At 38.5% G+C, this 20,435-nt stretch overlaps 1 protein-coding gene across 6 annotated transcripts in view; it reads right to left on the bottom strand.

The window, feature by feature from the left end:
• The window catches only part of AKAP6 (A-kinase anchoring protein 6), a 280,671-nt gene that overhangs the window by 163,636 nt on the left and 96,600 nt on the right, over window positions 1-20,435 (bottom strand). For all 6 annotated transcript variants that reach the window (XM_057428430.1, XM_057428429.1, XM_057428431.1 and 3 more), the window contains one exon: window positions 5,275-5,397. In XM_057428430.1, the coding sequence (XP_057284413.1) occupies window positions 5,275-5,397 (123 nt within the window). The remainder of the gene's footprint in view (window positions 1-5,274; window positions 5,398-20,435) is intronic.

Genomic DNA, 20,435 nt, shown 5'->3' on the forward strand with positions numbered 1-20,435 from the left:
TAGATATAAGGAAGAAATTTTTTAGGATGAGGATGTGGAACAGGTTGCCCAGAGAGCTGGTAGATGTCCCATCCCTGGAAACATTCAAGGTCAGGGTGGACGGGGCTCTGAGCAACCCGATCTAGTTGAAGATGTTCCTGTTCACTGCAGGAGGTTTAGCCTTTAAAGGTCCCTTCCTATCCAGTTCTATGATTCTATAATTTGCTCTCCTGCAAACTGCAAACTTACATGTAAGGCAGGTTACCCAAAATGGCAAAAGGCAACTGCCACACTGGAAGAAAGTGCATCATCCTTGGAACCTCTGGATCTTTCTGGTTTTGAAGAAAAATTGCAAAATCTATAATTTCTCTATCTTCCAAACATTCCCTGTACTCAAGATTTCAAAATTTTAATCTTATGGAAAATCTGATGAGTGTTTAGGACAAAAATGCCTGACTGCTAGTTCTAAATTTCTAGTAAGAATCTTTATTAATTTTATCTCCACTGAAAAACATTGTTTGCCAACATGTACTAATGAATGCAAGAAGGATTAAAAAAGTTCCATCAAATAAGTTTAAAATATTTTTCATGTGTAGGTTTCCATTTAAAAGTCTTGTATTATATAGTTCTAAGTATGACACCAGACACAAATGGCTTTGGCCAAAAGACCTAAGAGCACACTACAGTAATGTGCACAACTAGGAGCTGTTCAGCAACAAGAAAACAGAGTACTGTGTTAACAAAGGGAAAAGTTAAAACTACAAATTTAAAAGTCTCAGGCCTCAGCAAATAAGAGTGCCTTTCATCTAAACCTTTTCCTCAGTGGTTCTTCACATTTCCTAATTTGCTAGCTTCCTCATTTACTGCACATGTCCATTGCAAAATAATGTGGTTCTGGGTCAGGGATAAAAAGCAGTAAAATGTCTATTTTAGCAAACAAAAATGGTCAAGAGCAACATGGTGAATTCTTATTTGTGGGGCTGCTAAGAAAGTCTGTTTGGTTTCACAAGCACAGCAGTACCATCTAGACAGATGCTTTTAGCTCATAAGCTGCCTTCAGGATACTGTTTTTGATGAGAACTGATTTGCATACCACCAACTCCATCCTTGGAGTCTGCTAGTAGCTGATTTTGATCAGGGTGCCAATGGGCAAGAATCAGCATAACAGAAAAGAAAAAAAGATAAAGTGAATCAGAAACCATTTTCAGAAGTTCAAAACCATTTTTAGAAGTTCCTTTTTGGTAAGGTCAGTGAAGCTATCTTTTCATTAGGAAGTGATTTGAGCCTAATCATTCACAAAATTTACAGTTTACCTCACCTTTTTCTCTAGTAGGGCTGACTTCTGAAAAAAACCCACTTCATGAAAACATATTAGTGCTATCAACATCTGATGGCTTAGGTGGCTGTCTGCAGAGTGCCAGAAGTCCAAGTGATTGCAGCCCTCCCATATGAATGGGAAGCACACAGCTCCCAGATCAGTTTCACCAATGTTACTCAGCTGTGAAGACCCATAAAATTAGAAAGAATAATTTCAGTCATTATTCCAGGTGTCTCCAAGAGCATTTACATTGTGCTTTGGTGTTATCCAAAATGAAGCATATAGCAACTTCTGCAGAAAATCAGGAAACTGGGTTTTAAAGTTTGCAAGAAAACTGTCCTCCAAGCTGAAGACTGTCTATTTTGGTACATTCCAGATGAAGACTACCTTTCAAATTGTAGAAAAAATAAATCATCCTCTTTATCAAACCGTATGGTTACTTACCATGGCAAAATCTATGGAGTTTAAGTTTTAACTGTGATATAAGAATGAAATTCCAATTTGGCCTAAAGTTAATAATTGTAAAATAAAGTCTATTTGCATATCAGGGCTGTGCCTGTGTGACACACAGGGCACTTAATTGGGAACAACAGACCAACTTGAGGGAGGCTGCCTTCCACCTTAACAACAGATTGCTTCACTAATTAGTCCAGGGGCTGTGAGATCTTCAGATGGTCACAGACTTCTGCAGGCAGCTGTTGCTGAGCTAAGAGCAATAGACAGACATTACTGTATACTTCAAAGTGCTGACTAATATCCTGAGTGGACAATATTGCCATACCAGGTATTAGAATTAACTAGAACAAGAGTTTGGGTAGTTCTACCAGTTTAAGATGAAGATGTCATGCAACGATGCTTGTAATAGAAACTTGTATTATTGTACTGTCCAAGATATCCTCATGGAAGCATTACCTTATGCAAATAATCAAGTAAGTTCATGACGTAGGTTTCTTGTGGCATGCTGGGTTTTTTATTATTATTTGTAATAAACTTTTTCGGTGTCTGTGTGACAACATTTCTCAAGATGTCACAAATGTAGAAAAGCAAGGCTGAATGAGGAGACTTTAAAATTCAATCCTTTACCAAAAATTTACATTGGGACCCTAAAATAACAGTCAAGAATTTTACATACTGAAAAATTTGGAGCATGTTCACAACTTTGTCCTTGTCTCCTTTGCATTACTTTTCCCAGCCAATAATGAAGGGTACAAATACATTTTTCTGTTTTCCTGCCTCCATATTTTTTCTTAGATTTTGACAGCAGAGATTTAATTCATGAATGCAAAATATTCTCTCTTTATGGCACTAATTTTGTTATTGGAACAAACATATTTCCAAGAAAAAAATATCACAGGTGGTGAAATTGATAATTTGTGCCAAAGGCTAAGGTCTTGTCTCTACTAATAAAAATACTAATCTACACTGAGTTTTCACTCCTTCTATGACCAGAAAATCTGCACCAGTGAAGAATCATAGTTATCAGGTTTGCTATCACAGATGCAGAATATCAAAAAGAACCAACACATTTTCTTTGTTTTACAGGTTAGTTTGCTACCAGTATCTCTGCTATGAACACATAAGTGTAGAATCTAAACTTGTAAAGTACTAAGACTCCTTTACTTCAACAAATCTTAGGTAAGCCTGACAGCATATATAACCTGACTGGCAAAAGAAGAAAATGAACATTGTAAGTACCCTCACAAAGACTTTGATTGCCACTGTCTTGCAATGCTCAACCAAAAGAAATTTTAACATTGAGCTTAATGTGAATTTGAAGTTCATATACTTCTGTTTAAACACAGATTAGGATTTCTGACAGACAAATGCCACTGAAAAGCTGACAATCTAATTAATACAAATAACTATCTTCCGCACTATAAAAAATGCTTTGTATTTTAATAGTTCAATTCTGCTGAATAGGTGTGAATATGATAGCACAAGTTTTGTGAAATCCAAAAAGAAAAGTCATGGTTACTTTTTTTCAGGTTGTGCAATCATTTTTTCACTGGCAATATATGCCATAAAAATGATTATAATATCATCAAGTAGAAAATGAACTGTTCTTTAGACATTTTACATCTTTACAAAAGTAAAGAAAAAAAAACCCCACCTTGTTTCACAACATAGACATCCTGAAACTCACAAAGATTTTCTTGCCCCAAAGATAGGCAGATATACAGAGCATAGCTGAGAGCCGAAGTACTTACAAGAGAAAGTGAAGTTGTACAGGTGCCTACATACTCATTTATTCCGACTACCCCTAGCAATGAAGCAGTTGCCTCTGGGCTACTACTCCACATTCCAGCCTGACAGACGCTTTTGGCCTCACCTCCCACAGAACCACAAGGCAAAGTTGAAAGTCATTTGCCTGCAAAACAGCTATTCTGCTCCTTCCCAAAGAGGAAGGGAAAAAAGAAACTGACTGTGACAAAGACTCAGCCTCGTGATTGCCCTGTTCCTGCAATACATTTCTTTTCATCCAGTCAAGAGTGAAAAATGCAATCCTACTCATAAAAACTCATCTCTCCAAAAGTTTCATGTTGCAGAGTAAGAGGAAAACAAATTGAAATGACCAGTGCCTTTTCTGGTCTGATCTTACAACGTGCTCTGTATCTTCAGAGCACCTGCAAACATAATGGGATTCAGAGGAAGATATGTGTGCAGTACAAGGCAAAAATCCAAACTCTGTCACAACATCCAAAATCTGCAAAGTAAAATGAAAATGCAGGGTCTTCATCTTTGATAGACTACCACAATGGGCTCTTAATCTAGTGGCTGTGCACAGGCACTACCACAACAGAAAATACTTAAGAACAAAAGACATGGAAGAGTTTTCTGTATAGCTGAAATTCTGAAGACAGTTTTCAGTTTGGCTCTAATTGTATATATTTTAATGTATACTTAATTAATTTAATAACAGACACTCCAGTATTACAGTAGGGATTGGGATGCCATTATTTCCTGTAATGCATCGTGTGACTTCCTGGGATTGTCAAATAATTTCCTACCATCAGATTATCAGAGATTTAGAAATGAGACTGAGCTTTGAGGGTTGATGCTCTATGTAGGTTCAGCTAATGCAGTGTCTTATCTAGCTGGAGTGTCCAGGTCATTAGTTCAGAATAGTGTTATCACTGGGTTTCCTTCTAATTGATACTGGCAAGAACTAAGATTTTGGCAGGGAGAGGGAATTTCCTAGCTCAATTTTTTATTCTTGTTTTTCCTTTTTACCAGATAGTTTACCTATGAAGATACCCACCCATCAAACTGTTTACATTGATCTCTATTGTCTACCTACAGCATAAAATTTTTCTTTTGAGAAGTTAATGCCTAGTTTAATTCAGGTCTTTGTTTCACTTCCTCATAACCAGAAACAGCTCTCTGAAGAACTCAGTGAAAGTCGCATAAGGTTTATCAAACATTTCTCAATCTCAATAGCCTGTAAAATATTCAGGAGTTTTCTACTTCCACCCAATGTTTTCACTTTTTGCACAAAGACAAGGTTAGTAACAGTTGTATTAATTATACAACAGAAATGCATATCAAGGAAAATGATTGAAATATTTATTTGAAATATTTTAAATGACTCTGTACTATGCTAAACCTGTGGGAGACAGATTATGATTTCTTACCAGGAAGAGTTTTGTTAATGTTACAATGTAGTAAAAATCCCAGGATGATCAGCATTAAAAGTATTATCCTTTCTGGTTTTGCTACTGTCATTTTCTTGCAGTTGTGGAGATGATTTCTGAATTGCAATGTAATTCTTGCTTTTAATATTGTTTTTATAAAGCTACCAGTATATATTTCAAATACAGAAAATATTTTGTTGGTATTTTCATTAAAATAAACTGCAATGCTGCAGAACTTACATTAAAATATAGATGCACACTTGTAATTAAAAAATAATAATCAAATAAAAAGCACACCAGAACACTTCAATTACTTATAGTAATCATCAAATAATCTCATCCTACCAAGTGTGTCTCCAGGTACAGTTTAAGGCTGTCTGTCTCTGCTTTAGGAGGAGTCCAATTCTCTGTTGTTTCCATGGCTTCATTTAACCAGCGAATGAATTCATCCAGCTTGCTTACAAACTCCTTACCAGACAAGAAAAAAGAAAGAACAAGAAAAGCATATTTGTTAATAAAATGGAAATCTGAAAAATGTATGCTGCTTTTTTTTTTTAAAAAAAAAGGAGAGTACTGTACAGTAAAAATTTGCCTTTTACAAGCATGCAAATCAAAAAAAAACCAAACAGCAAGTAGCTTTCTAGGCAGCATGGTATTTCTGGGGATAATTTAAGGTGGTATTTTGGGACAGGACAATGAGACATCTATTTGACTGTGATGAAATGTAGAAAACTATAAAGTTTTAGAAGAAATGAGGAAGATATGTAAAAAGCTCCGTATAGATTACAATAAAAATTGAGCTGAAGACCTTGCACTAGGCAGACTGGGTATAGCACAAGCACCATTGGTAGAAGAAGAGCTGAATAATGTTGCATGAACAAGGCATACGTTGGTAAACTGAGGGAAGAAACTACTTGCTAGAACTTGGGTCTTGTGAATCCTGTTTTGGTTCATAGGATGAGACTCAGAGAGAAGAAATCAAACAGTACGTGAGGCAGAATATATAGCATTTAATATAAATATTGCTGATTGCATATGAGCCACACAGATGGTGTTCCTGAGAAGACAGGAGCTCCTGCTTCTCAGGAGCACCATTTATTTCAAGATTAGTACCAATTATATTGTCTGATTAAAAATAGTGCCCCTGAATTTACATGATTGAATGATACTATAGATACATACTGAGTACAGATAATTTTACCAAGGTCTTATCCACTGCAAAGCAAAAGAGTAAATGGAATAAACTGACCATGATGTTTATAAGCACCCTGACAATTATCTCTGAAAAGGAATGTCCATCTATTACAAGTATCACAAGACTAGATTAAGTTAGGTCTAATACTTGTTATATTACTAGTTATTAACTATGAACTTCACAGCATGGCAAGAATTTTAATTTCCAGTTGGACAACAACTTGGTATACCCACTCAGTATCTTACTCTCACTGCTACATTTATGGAATGATTTCTGCTAATTATTAATCCATTCAGATAGCTAAAAGCAAGCTAAGCATAAAACTTTTAAAGATTCCTAAGTGACTCGGGAGCCTAAATCTCCTTCTCCAAAGTGGCACATGAAACTGAAATTCTAAACAAGACAGAAACAGGATTTTGAGCAGTTGGTGTACAGCTGTGTTGCGCAAAGTGCAATGGTGATAATCCAGACCAAGCAGAGCCACCTTTCCTTCAAAATTCATGGTAGCAGAGTCATCATTATGGCCCAACACTGCCATGAAGCAGGGTCGAATAATCAGCTCCTGGCTTCCAGATGAAGTGATGGTGCCTTTGAACCAAAGCTAGCCTCTGGCAGGATACTCCAATGCATACCGCAGGCATGACAGCCCTCACTGAGGCACTCTGAAGACTCTGTTTTAATTATTCTTACGGTTTTTTTACATCATTCCCCGTGAGTCCTCAGGATGAGGAGGCTATTTTCCATCTCTGCTCATGGAATTCACTATATCTCAAAGCATTACAACGAAGAAAACTCTAATTTGCATGTTTTGTTGTAGACTGTTTATCAGAACATTCCAGAAAGAGGGAAGAAAGATAGGAAAAACAACCCAGGCGATATGGTAACTGAGACGACATGCCTCCACCCTGGGCAAGTAGTGAAGTTAGCTACATCCCCTCTCCCCCAGCAGACCGTGCCCCAAGGGCTATGTTTCCCACATCAAATCATGGAACAGAGCAGGGGCAAGATGTTCCCCTGGCTCAGTTGCTTACTTTCTTCAAGCTTACACCAGCACATAAAAGATGCCAGACTGGCAGAGTAGAGGTAGACATGAACTGAGGGGGAGAGGAGCAGGAGGAGTAAAGTCCTTGTAGCCCCTCCAATAAATCTCTGCCTGCATTTTAGCAATGTGCTGTCCTTGAGAGACAAGGTGATATGGTAAGCACAAAAAAAAAATGAAGAAAGGCTCTCTCTTGTATATGCGTCATGTATTTTACGGAGACAGACACGTATAACATCTGCCTGCAGTACTTGCTGTCTGTATGCCTTCAAAAGGCTTGCACCAGTATGAAAAGCAACTACTAGCGAGTGAGTTACTCTGACCCCTCACATAACGTGCCTGTGTTTTAAAGTCTTACTTCACACTGGTGCTTAGAAACTCAGCAGGCTGCAGCAGCCTGGCACTCACACCTAGCCTCACCGATGAGGTGGGCTGTGGGCATAGCAGGCCCCAGCAGGGCACAGGCAACACCTGGGGGCTACTTTGGGGAACTGGGGAAAATATAAATAGATACAGCATCCTACGGAACGGTGATGAGACAAGTTATCTGAGATAAAAGAGGTAATGCTTACAGAACTAGTGCCACAGTACCTCAGGATCAGGGTTGGGGACACGGTGGCCAAGGGGAGCCCTATGGCAGAGGGGAGCACCGGTTGCAGCCAGCCCCGGTGGGTTACATCCCGGCAGGCAGCACAAATCTCAATAACCCTCGTATTTTTCAAATGACGGCAATAAAATTTTATTGAACCCATTCAAAAGCGCAAATCTGTAGAAACCGAAAACAGCAGAGGGAAAAGAAAGGGAATGGATGGGACGGGAAGACGGGGCAGCATTGGGCCGCCGGAGGAGGGAGCGCCGCCCGCCCGCCCGCGCGCCGTGCCTGGGCCCACAGCGCCATCTGCCGGCGCCGTGCCGGCGCGTCAGGCGGCTGTCGGTGGGCGAACAAGGGCAGCAGAGCTCCGGCTGCGCGGAACCGCCGGTGGAACGCTCCGCTGCGTCCGGAGCCGCGCGCAACGGGAAACCGCGGTTACCTCCAATTCTGCGTAAGATTCCGTTATAGTAGTGCGGTTCCTGCTTCATTCTTTACCACCTAGTGATCAGAACAACGTCCCGTGCTTGGTGCGGTTCTGTCTCAACGGTGCCTATGAGCCCATCCTGTTTATTTTAGGATAGACTTACAGGCCTGATGCCAGAGAGCAGGAAGGAGCCACCTTTATTGCCCAGCCACGACCTTCATGACTCATCCCTGCCCTGGAGGCAGCTCCAGGTTAGGAACTGAAACCTGTACAAGCATAACCCCCATAGTGGCTCGGGAGTTACAAACAAGCAATAGTTTTTTGTTCTTGATGCTGAACTCTCCTTACTTGCCTTTGACTTTTTATCAAGGCATAGTTACCTACAGGCTTTTAAATCCTGGCCAGCTCTCGCCACAAGCTGTAATCAAGACCTGGTACAAAAGGTTCTGCTCTGCTGACCTGACTGCCTGTTCTGTTGTGCTCAGAGAAGGAGCATCTGCAGTATCTGTGGTCCATGTAGCCCTGTCACAAATATAAATCCAGGTCCTTAATCTCCTCAAGTCTCATAACAAAGGGCAAGTCCAAAACATAACCCATCTCTGACAGAGGGGCTGCTGCCCTTCTGCAGATTGACCAACACTGAGCCATTTCTGTGTAATCAAGATGGCAGAGTTAGTTGGAACGGAACACAATTAATGATGCTCATGTACTCAGGGACACAAACAGCATTACAACAGTTGCTTTTCTCACCATCTAGCATATTTCCAAGAATACACATTCCAAATAAAAGCTTTAGACAAAATAATTTCTAAAAAATAAGGAAAAAATCTTACAGAAATCTATTGTGAGACTCTGACAGGGCATTAAACTGTGCTTTGCAAAACCAGATTATAACGTAAATTATATCAATACCAAGGAATAGGCTTAATATGCAATCTTAAATCCAAATCCAGAACTTAGTGAAATAAATAAATTTACAGGATGACAAATTTTAAGCAAGAAAGGAATTTTTGTTTTTTTTTCTTAATTTTATAAAATCCCCATGTAACCACTTTACATCCCTTCCTAAACACTTCTTACCTTTCTGCTTTTTTAGTTTGAACTTATATTTTTCATTCTGTAGATAATTATTTTTCTTTATCATTCTTAAAGTCGGAAAGTTTCAACAGGTATAAACTTTAGAGGAAGTATGCTGGTTTACACTAGGTAAGGGTCTGTTCTAGACTGTACTGCAGTTATAATGAAAATACTGTAAGATCTACCCAACTCATGCTTTGGTAATGGGTAATTAAACTATTGTATTTTTTATCAAAATTTCTTGGAAGTTGAAAACCCACAGTCAGCCACATTGAAGCTGAAAGTTACTGTAGAAGAATTCCTCAGAGAGAAAAGAAAGGAACAGAACAGAAGAAAAAAAGGAGCACCAGTACAATCCAGTTTTTTTACCAGCTGGGTTCAGTTTTACAGATGCAATAGCTTTGTATGGTGCTAGCAAGCTAGCTGTTACTACGAAACTCAAGCCCCTAAATGACACAGCATAAAGCTACTCATATCCTATGCTGCTTAGTACAGAAACAAATGTTTCTGGATTTTTGTTGGATGATTTGTAGCAACTTCTGTGGTAAAGTTTGCAAATAATGATAAAGCTGTTCCCATACACCACACAGAACATTTTTAAAGATTCCTTTTTAAAAATTTCAGCTTTCCATTTTGTTTCATGGCAACTCTACAGGTTTTCCTTGGAGGAAGAAGGAAGTTCTAATCACATATCCCTGAACAAAGCTAGAGCAAAACTGGCTTCATTTGAAATTTGGCATGTACAAAGTTATTTTTTGCAGCCTAATCCTATTTGCTCTGAATGGATAAGAATGAAAAAGACAAGTGATGGGGAGGGGGGAAAGTTGTAACTCAACGTGTCTGCTTTGGTGTCTTCTAGAATGAAAATATACTTCATTCAGTTGTTCTAGAGAACTAACGAACAAATGAATTAACTGAAGAATTAAAAGTAAATTTGATGGTATTTAACTAAATAACCTGAGACTTCTTCATTAATGACCAGAACACTAAATTTTTTTTAATCATAAAACATGAGAATTCTTTTATGAGTCATCTAAAAAGGGCAGGGATGAATCAGCTCAGAGGCCAAAGGGTTGCATGGGTATCAGGCTGCAAAAGGATGTACCTGGAAGTTTGCCTCCCACCTTTGTGCTGTTAAATATAAGGGCATACAAAAGATACAGATCCCCAGCTGTTGCACAGGGCTGCAGGGCTCCCTATATCCAGTACATCTGATGAAAGCCTCTTGGGTTAGGCAGCCTGGTTGCTTTTTGGCATGTGGGATAACAGAGCGGGAGAACAGCTGTGGTGGTATGCTGCCAGTACAAGAAACCCTGGAGCATGGCGGCAAGGCCTGCAGAGGTGCTCAGATGAACAAGTCTCACATGCAATTCATTACATTTAACAGGACTGCGTGTGTTCTGCCTGTCCCAAGTGTGTGTCAGAAAAATTAAATACTTAAAATGAACACAGAAATAGGCAATCTTTGGCATCCCAAGCATTTTGTGCCTGAGTCCATTCCTTTTCCTGTTTTGCTGGATTCTATTTGTATATTCCTCCCTAGTAATGACACCTATGCATTACACCTCACTGCTCACTACCTGCACCCCACTACTGCTCTTTGGCACAGCCCAAGATGAGCCTGTGTCAGCCATCACTCCCTGTGTGTCTCCAGCTTCCACAGTCTCTTCCCGTGCTTTCCCTTTGAATTTCAGAGGCTCACCCCATCTCTGGCCGAAGGCCAACCTCCTTTAGAAATAGACATCAATTAACTTCTCACTTCCTAGTTTGGAGCAGCAGACCTGAGGCTGATGCTTACTGACACCAAATGAGTCAGTCAAAGAAATTTTAGTACCCGCTGACCCTAGCTACATGGTCCCCTAGGGTTGGTGGCACAGCCAATGCTCATGGTCAATAAAGGACAAAGTAGAGCTGAGGAGATGCATGGGCTGTCAGCAAAATAACAAGCAGGTGACCAACTTAAAATCTTCTGATAATAGCTACAAAACTCATTAAAACAACATAAGTGCTTGTGATACTGTAGAAAGGCTTCAGTCCTTGATTATATCTGTGCATTATTCTCTTTGACTGTCAGGGGTGTTGCTCAGACATATTCTCATTGGATTGCAATTTTCTGAGCAGCACATGATTAGGACCACCCAGAAAAGCTTTTACTGTCACAGTCATGAAAAAAATGCCTGACTATCAAGTGAGTCACTTAAAATATGCATAAATAACTCTCAGCTAAGCTAACACCACTTCTTGCACTGGAACTTTTAAAATTTCCTAACCTCATTTCAACGGTTTAGGTTTAATTTTACTTTTACATTACAAGCTCTCTTTTTTTTTTTTTTCAGTCACACAGGAAAGTAAACAGTTCTGGTGGTCAATAATTTTAGCACTTCAAATGATCTCATTTAAACTTTGAAGTTCAGCTTTCATTAATTGAATGGAACAGGAAAGGAGGAAGTTTCCCTCTCAGCTGCAGCTATCACTTTGCAAATCCAGCTTTTATTAGACCACGTTTAGAATGGTAACAGACTAAAGCCCAGTTCTGTAATTTAAGTTTTAGCCTAAGAGATAGCACATTTGTGGTTACCAAATTTAAAAAAAAAAAAAAGAAAAACAAACAAAAAACACCAAAAAAAAACAAATCCATGGAATTTTCACTATATTAACAGACACAACCTTTTTTTGGTACACAAAAATAAGCAGTATCTTAGACTGTTTTAGTATATTTTTGGTATAAAATTCCTTTAGATGGGGAATTTGGATATTTGCACAGAAACTTGCATTAACATTGCCAAAATTATACCATAAAACACAAAGAATGCTACTGAACCCAGTTAACACCATTATGGACAGTTTTATGGCACTAGGCCTAGACCAAATTTGGGGTTTACTTTTTCTGAAAAAAATCCCAGGTTTACCGTGCCTACGTCACACAGGTAGCAAAATATTTTAATACCTTTCTGGCTCCTAATTTTAAACTGTGCAGTGTTAACACCACTCAGTTATTAATCTAACATGTCAATTTAACATGTATGCTGGCTTATACTTAAAGGCACTTCTGGGTGTTGCATTTGTAAAAGTACAAAGCCCTTCTGATGACAGGGACTAAGATTAAAACTGGAATAAAAGACATATGCCAAACTATTACATTCAAATATATTAAAAATCATCTGCCATGGTAGCTAAGAGTGACAGTAGAAAGTCTACTGTATTCCACAAACCTTGGTGTGGAAACACAACACAACAGTGCTTGTTAAATCACTACCCCTGACCTTTTTTCTCTCCACCTTCCCTTTTATTACACAAAGGGAGTTCTCTTCTTAAAAGAATTGGTTATGAGGCTGTGTGCTTAAAAATGAATGTCCAATTTTGTTGCAAGCAGACAGTGTTGTAAAGTTTGTTCCCAATTTACAAAAAGACTGAGTTCACAGAGGGGTCTGTGTACACAGATGGGCTGGCTCTAAGGGCACTTCTATCACAGAATGCATTAAGAAAACCCTTTGTCTAACCACAAAAGGACTTGCATATTAGTCTCAGGAGGAACACATTCCTGCCCATGGACTTTATTTTCAAAAGGATAAAAGTGTGCTTTCTTCACAGGCAAAGGTAAGTCAAAGAATACAGGTACTCAAGCGGATGAGGCTGCAACAAACTGCCATGGTCAATTTAATTGGAGTTAGACCCTGAGGCAACAATAAAACCATTAGCAGTACAGATGTTGGGGATCCCAAAGGAACCAAGATGCCACAATAAAAAATATTCTTTATGTGATATTGCCAAGATTCTGTGGCAGACAGTGACCTCACAGAAACATGCAACTGACCAAACACACCAGTAGGATGGCAATACTTCATATGCAGTTCAGGATACATTCATTTACAAAACACTTCAGAAATATAACTTGGCAGCTTTCTGCTAAATAAGTACCACATATACTCAGTAACCGCAGCCTATGAAAATGGGAAACTTCAATGTTCCTTCCAAACAGGGAAATGATAATTAAACACTTTTCTTAGTGGACATGTGTGTAAAGCCACATCTTCATCTTCTGCTATATAATGTTTAGTTAAGCATTTTTAAAACTGCTAAATTAAACAAATCCTTCATGAGTGCCCTTCTAGGCTTTGTACCAAACTACCTACCACACACACAATTAGAAATGACTCCTGAATATATTTTCCCTAATGGACATCTATATAATTGGTCATGATTTATATGGTTACAGAATAGAAAGTGATAGCACAGGATGGTCACTGGCTCATGAATTTTCCTCGTTTTGAAGTCCCCAGGATGCATTCTGATGCTGGAAAACAAGAAGCATTAATATATAGAAATATAAAGTTATCTCAAGCAAAGTCAGTCAGACATATCTCAAATTCTCAGGGACGTTTCACTGGAGAGCTGAGAGTACTTCTAGTCTTGAAACAGTGAGAACAGCAGAGCACGGTCCTTAGAAGCCTTGGAAAACACTACAAATTAACTCCGTTCTAGCTTTATCCCTAAAAGCTGGTGATAGGGTAGTCTTAATTTTTATGGACCTTTTGGTCCACTACTAAATGAACAGATTTGCTAACATTTTTAAGCGCTTTTCCGTACTGTGTTCTGACTAGAGTAGGACTGGCAGAAAAGATTTTTAAGAAGTTCTCAGATTCCTAAAGCCTTCTAGATAAAAAAGCCAGGTAGGACAGGCTTAAATAGCATGATACAGTGAAACATGCAAAGTGCTATTTTTCAATCCATTAATAACAACTATGTTTAAAGACAGTAAACCTGACTGTGCAACAAAAAGTTCATTGCCTCCATGTGACTGTTGACTTTATTTCTGCTTCTAGACAAAGAACAGGTTACACTTATCTGAATATTAAGAAATAATTCCTAAATGTATCTCTGTAGTTGACTTAAGCCTTTCCATGAGGCCACAAACGTAATTCTTTCTTTATGCCTTTTCTCACCTGGTGCTCAAGGTGAAGATCTACATTCTATTTAAAACAATTGTAGCAAGGCCTCCACTGCTATTTGAAATGTATAGGATCTAAAAAGGATATTCTTAGTATCAGCAGATTGTGGGGCAAAGAGGGATACAGGAAAAGTATGCCAAATGCTTCCTAAACCATGTTCCTGAGGCATATATTCTTAGCAGACAAGCTTCCAACACTACTAGTTAACATTTCCCCCAGCCGTTTGAAGAATCACTGAACACCTAGAACCACAGAAGCAAAATCTGTGGGCTGCTGGGGAGAAAAATCCATGTAGCCCTGAGGCCAAGGCAGCTAAGCATATGAATGTCACATAGCAGCATAGGAAAGGCCAGTGACACTCTGATTTTGCATGGGTTCAAGAGCAGAGGGAACTAGTGGAGAGAAGAGAAGGAAAAGGAAAGGCCATCTCATCCATCATTTAAAGAATCATCTGGTATGAACTTAACAGCAATATGGATTGGTTGTAAAGCTCCAGAGATGCCATCTGCTCTAATGACAATAGTGCCAGTCATACAAAATGGCTTCTATCTCTTCTCATACTTAGGAGGCCACGCTCCCTACTGGAGATGTAACGCTGAAACAAGCAAAGCCAGATAAATTTTTAGGCCTCCTGCATTTATTCCTGTGAGGACAGAGTTCAGGTTCAGAAAATACAGGAGGCCAGTGCTGTATCTCAAAAGTGGTGTGATATTCAAAGCACTCCTGGGAACCAAGTAAGAAAATCAGCATATCCTTCCTTCTTTGTATGGAAAACTGTTACATACGCCTTCACATTTTAGATGACAAAACTATTTTGCTTATCTGCCTCCTCAGTTATCATATGTACTAATTTGAATATTAGGGGGGTTGAGGCACTATTTCAAATTGTTCACGTTCCTTGTCAGGCCACAGTGCCAGTCAGCAGTGGCAAAGACAGAGCTGCAGCCTGGCCTTGGAAAGAGCACGCTTGCTGGAGCACAGCCTGGGCAAGCCCTCTTGTGGAGGCAATTTATACTGCCTGAAAAACACCACCGCGCAAGCTAGCTAAAGCATCCTCGCTAACAAGTGAAAGCAATATTGACAAAAACCCCACCACTCCTACACGAGTAAGTTCTGTTGCCACTGGGTTATGCAGACAGAGATACATTGGTTAAAGAAGTATTTTCCGATGTTCTAATCAGAAGTGATGGCTAGAAGTAAGTATTTACTTACTGGCTTTTGCCAGAAAACCACTTCAGTATAAATCTGTATTCACAAGTTTCTAGCACTCCTCCCTAGTCTGTGTAAAATTTTAAGGTTACTGGAAAAAAGTTCCCTAGGAAACAGTATTGAATCTGTGGAGTGATGAGTATAAGCAGCAGAAATGGAAAACCCAGGAGTTTAAGGTTACCAATAGCTCTGAAAATGACACAGAAAGGAAGAACAGACAATAAGGAAATGGGGCATAAGCAGAGAGAAAAATAGAGGAGGAGGAAATATAAGCAAAGGACAAGACAGTTCTTTTTGTTAATTTAAAAAAAAAACAAAACAAAACACAGTTATGTTCTTTGGGTCATTGGGAATAAAACAGGAATGCAAAAGTTCTTAGAGTTAATAGCAGAACAGTCAGCAACTGTTATGTTGTGAGTGAGTTGTGCAATGGACAAACTTCTGAATGATCATTCAAGTCTGGTCTTTGAAGTTCATTGTACTACTAGCATTGAACATGCTGTTTCTGAAAATATATCTATCCTCAAAAAGCAATGCCTGTTATTGGTCATGTCTCACAGAAACTCTCACTATTCTTAAAGTAACTTTTTTTCCAGTCATTTCTTCTCTACATAAAATCCAAGAGGCCTAAGCAGCAGGTGGAGAATAAATACAGGTGCCCAAAACATCAGGATAAGTTTAAAATTTCTCTTATGTAACATGGCATAAAATATCCTAAATTGAGGCCTTTTTAGGTTTTGCCCTCATATGATGCTAAGTCAAAGACTTGCCATATCTAAAGATCAGCTAAAAGACATGAATGTTTTTAGGTCACATAGTCATTTCACTCAGCTAGTAAACCAGGGACTGAGATATGAACGCAATGTCTCCAGAAATTTGTAACCAGGGAAAAACAAGAACAGCAAATAAATCTGGGAAAAATGGTGCCAGTGACTCCCAGACAGTTAACTCTGCAGCAGCAGCTGGAATGAGTGTCTGGATTCTGGAGGAACCCTGAGCACAACACAGGGAAGAGGCCTGTCTTTTGGTAGAAATACCAGGCACCAAAATGAGTTGCTATGTCCTGTGGCATGATGCTGCAGTATATTCACATTTGTTTCACAGTCCCAAATTTCTGTTTTTTTCTCCACTCTGAACAGCTCTAAGCTAGAATAGAAAATGTAGACGTTAGGTCAGGACCTGTTGCTCCTAAGTGCAAATTTATTTTTTATTCTACAAATAAGCCTAAAATCAAATCAGCTGTTCAGAGCTGTCCCCTTTCTTTCCGTACAAAATGTTTGTTATTAATCAACCTTGATCTGCACTCTGTGGATAATGTGAGTCTGTAATCAGTGTCTTAATTTTCAGTGAGGCTGGTTTTCTGATGCCCTTTTTCAAAAAATGCTGCCAATGTAACTACTGATGTTGAAGCAACTTACAGTGATGTAAGGGTACTTGGAAGTACTGTACTGACTCTTCATGTAATTATTTTAAATGTTGAGTTGGCAACACACCTTATTTTCAGATTGTTTTACAGCTAATATATGTATTCATAATTAGCTGAATGGCAACAAAAAGATAAACTAGTCCTCATTCGCATTTTTTCCATATAATGGCCTCTGCAATATATTAGTATACAGCTTTATTCTGCTCTGAAAAAGACAGCTATGGCTGGCCACCATTCCTTGGTTTGCATACCCTGAGTATTTGGGCTTCAGGCAGCAGACAGGAGGTGGAACGCCCTTGTGCAGTTGTTATTTCCAGCCGATGGTCAGCTGCTACCTTGGCCACATGCTGGGCAGCACTGGAGAACACTCAATGGGAGCCATGCTGGCACCTCCCCTAAGTGTTCCCAACATTTGTTTACTCTTTGATCTCATAATTGATCCTTCCCCAGCATTTAATTCCTTGAAAAGCTGCACATGATATACATACACCTTGGTTGCTCCTGTAGCCTGAAAAGAGTGGCCCAGTGCCATGACGTCAACTGAACAGAGATTTTTTGGACTTCTGAAAAATTTACCTTTTCCCAATCAGAGAAAAAATCCTGTTAAAAGAATGAAAACAGCCAAATTGTATACCTTTACCCAATAGCACAAAATTCATTCCACAGGATTTTAGTGCCTTTTAGTTAAAAACTAAATTCATTATTCATTACATGACCTATTCAGTAAGTTAGCCAGTAAAGCTAAGAAAGGAATAAAGCTACTATATTCTTGACCTGATGGTCACAAAGCAGGATTAAACACTGCTTATTTAAATAATACAACTATACTTCTCTAAACAATAATTAAAATCACAGTTATATTTGCAGGGAGATAGCCATTAGAATTTTTTATGGAGGATAGGTTTTGGGTTTTTTTAATATGTCACAAAATCTGTAGAAATGCACGGACAGGTTATACTTTTTAAAAGTTTAATAATTGGGATACACATGCCTTTACTTTTTAAACTTAGAGCAATATTCCAACATTAAATTTGTTGGAATAAAGTAAGTAGCCGCAAAAAGTTGTGGAGACTACACTAAAGCAAAAATATATTCATAGGGAGGAAAGATTATAGCTATGTTTTATTTAATCTCTGACTTTCCAACAACTACATTTATAAAGTTACGTAAGTCTCGTTCATTTGAGAAGGAAATGAGAAACTCTGTAAAAAGGTGCAGTAACAAGCTATGGACTCAAGAGGGAGATACATCACCACATCTAAAAGTTTCCCAAAAGAAAGGAAAAATCACTTTTTACTAAAACAGAACAGATGCTTCCTTATTGTAACTGCTAAATATATTGACCTCTGCTATATCGTTGACTTAAGATATAATGACCACAATTCCCTCTCAAAATCAGAAAGTTTAATTCAGCATTTCCTATTATTCAAGGGTAATTCGCTAGAAGAGGCTAAGCCTGTCACCTCACAAGAGGTATTATAATTCTTTGACCTATGAACTTGTTTTGCAGCTAAGATTTCTGAGTTTAAAAACAGGGAAAATGGTGATTGCCACTATTCACTAAATATGGCGACAGCAAGGAGAGATTAAAATTCATCACCTCTTTACTCCATTATTATTCCTCTGCTTTCCTAATTTAACCTCCTGTTATGCACTCTGTTCTTGTTCACCTGCAGCCTCCAAAGAAACCCTGTCACTATTATTTCCTCCATTAACTGACTTTCTTTTGCTTCCTAATTCATCTCCCTTCCTTTTAGATAGTTTCTTTTTTCAGTGGTCTCTAGTGAACACTCCTTTACACCCTCTTTGGAGCCTAACTGTGACTTAATTTTGCACACCAAAATTTAGATATGCTTCCAGAATAAAATAAAAGCAATCCGTGGTGTTTTGTTTTTTTTTCTTTTGTCTTCTTATTCTTTATTTTTAACCCCTGAAGCTTCACTATTTCTAACATATCTGCTATTTTTGTCTGCTTTTCTGTACCTCAACGGTGCTGTAGAAGATTTGACTGCAATGTATATAGATGAGGTTGACCTAGTTTGGGTCTACCTGAGCCAATTTTACTGTAGCTGCTATAATTCAGTGGCTAATAGTGCAGAAGTATTCACATTTTGAATTACCCTGTGTGTCTTTAATCTTATACAGCACAATGAAGAAATATTAATTAAGTCAAATGCTGGCATCAGCAGGGAAAAATCAATTAATAATGTTAAGTTACTGTGACTTGAACATCTACACTGTCTGCTACCTAAAATCTGCTTGCTGGTTCTCCCTCTGCCATCCTGGAGAGATTCCAATCACTGTCCAAAGCAAACCAGAGGAAATCTAGCTCTTGATCAGGTAACCTTACTTGACCCACATGAGAATCAGTATTCAAAAATAAGTCTTTGTTAATAAAGGAATATTCAGCTAAGATTCCAGTTTGATTTGCTAAGGACAGCTCAGGTGTTTGATCAGTTTATAATTTCTGCTCTAAAACCTAAAGCAAGAGCAAGAAAGCCATTTTTTGCCTTTCCGGTTGCTTTCAAGAGAACTTTCAAATGCCTGCATAAGCATATAGACAGCCTGAAACAACCCTGTGAGAGTTTCTTGTCCATGTTTACCACAAATTGTATTCATTCTGATGCCTAATGATGACAACTATGATTTAAGAGTCAGCACGGTTTAATGTTTCATTCCGGATTATAAGATACTGGAAAGGATGAAGGATCAAAAACCAGTTGCTGTCAAAATATATAAAGATACACAAGAAGAAAAAGATATGAACACATTTTGAGAAGTTATGCAATAATCTTACATAAGTGGACTTCGTCTTTTTTTTCAGGTTAATCCTCTCTAGACTCTTGAACACTTCTCTTGCTCTGACTCATCTCCAGCATGTACACATTTTAAGGCAATGATGCATGAACGACAGTAGATAGACTGGAATTTGATTTAGGTGGAAATTCATAGCAATGTATTATTTAAATAATTAAATATTTAGAATAGTACATAGTGATTTTTGTATACTGTATCTTTCTGTACTTCCTCACAGACAATACATAAAACATGAGTAACCGAGAGCTGAAGTATATTGTGTAACAGAACAGCTAGACCTTAAAACACTGGGAAAGGCATATACTTATGAAAGTATAAGGCAATGAGCATTGTCTCTCACCCCTCCCTATTTACAGGAATATCAGAAACCACATTTTTAAATTCAATAGTTTTCTCTTTAATAACGGTGGCACTTCAAGGAGCCCTAAAATCAATACGGTAACGAGTTAACAGGGTAGCTCAGAAGTTACCTCAAACTCTTCACAAACAACCAACCGTCATCACAGTACCTGCCCCCATAAGGCAGCAGTTATAAAGAATTAAGTCCTGACCGACCCAAGAAGATTCCTATTAAACCACCACACACCCTGAAGTAAATTCCCAATAGCAATTTGACTCTTTCTGTCTGTGTTTTGAAAGCTAGTGCCATCAGTGAAGGCTTCCAAACCTACTTCAGTGGTTTCTGAGTGCCTTTCTGTGAGAGAATTGGAAGCACTGAACTATCCCAGACAATAAAGAATGTCTCTGCATTGGTAGAAAGGAGTAAATCCTAAGATTA

This window comes from Pezoporus wallicus, unplaced genomic scaffold (genome assembly GCF_028554395.1).
Source record: "Pezoporus wallicus isolate ANWC-B61680 ecotype Strahan unplaced genomic scaffold, APGP_CSIRO_Pwel_v1 contig_3486, whole genome shotgun sequence".
Classification (NCBI taxonomy): Eukaryota; Metazoa; Chordata; class Aves; order Psittaciformes; family Psittacidae; genus Pezoporus; species Pezoporus wallicus.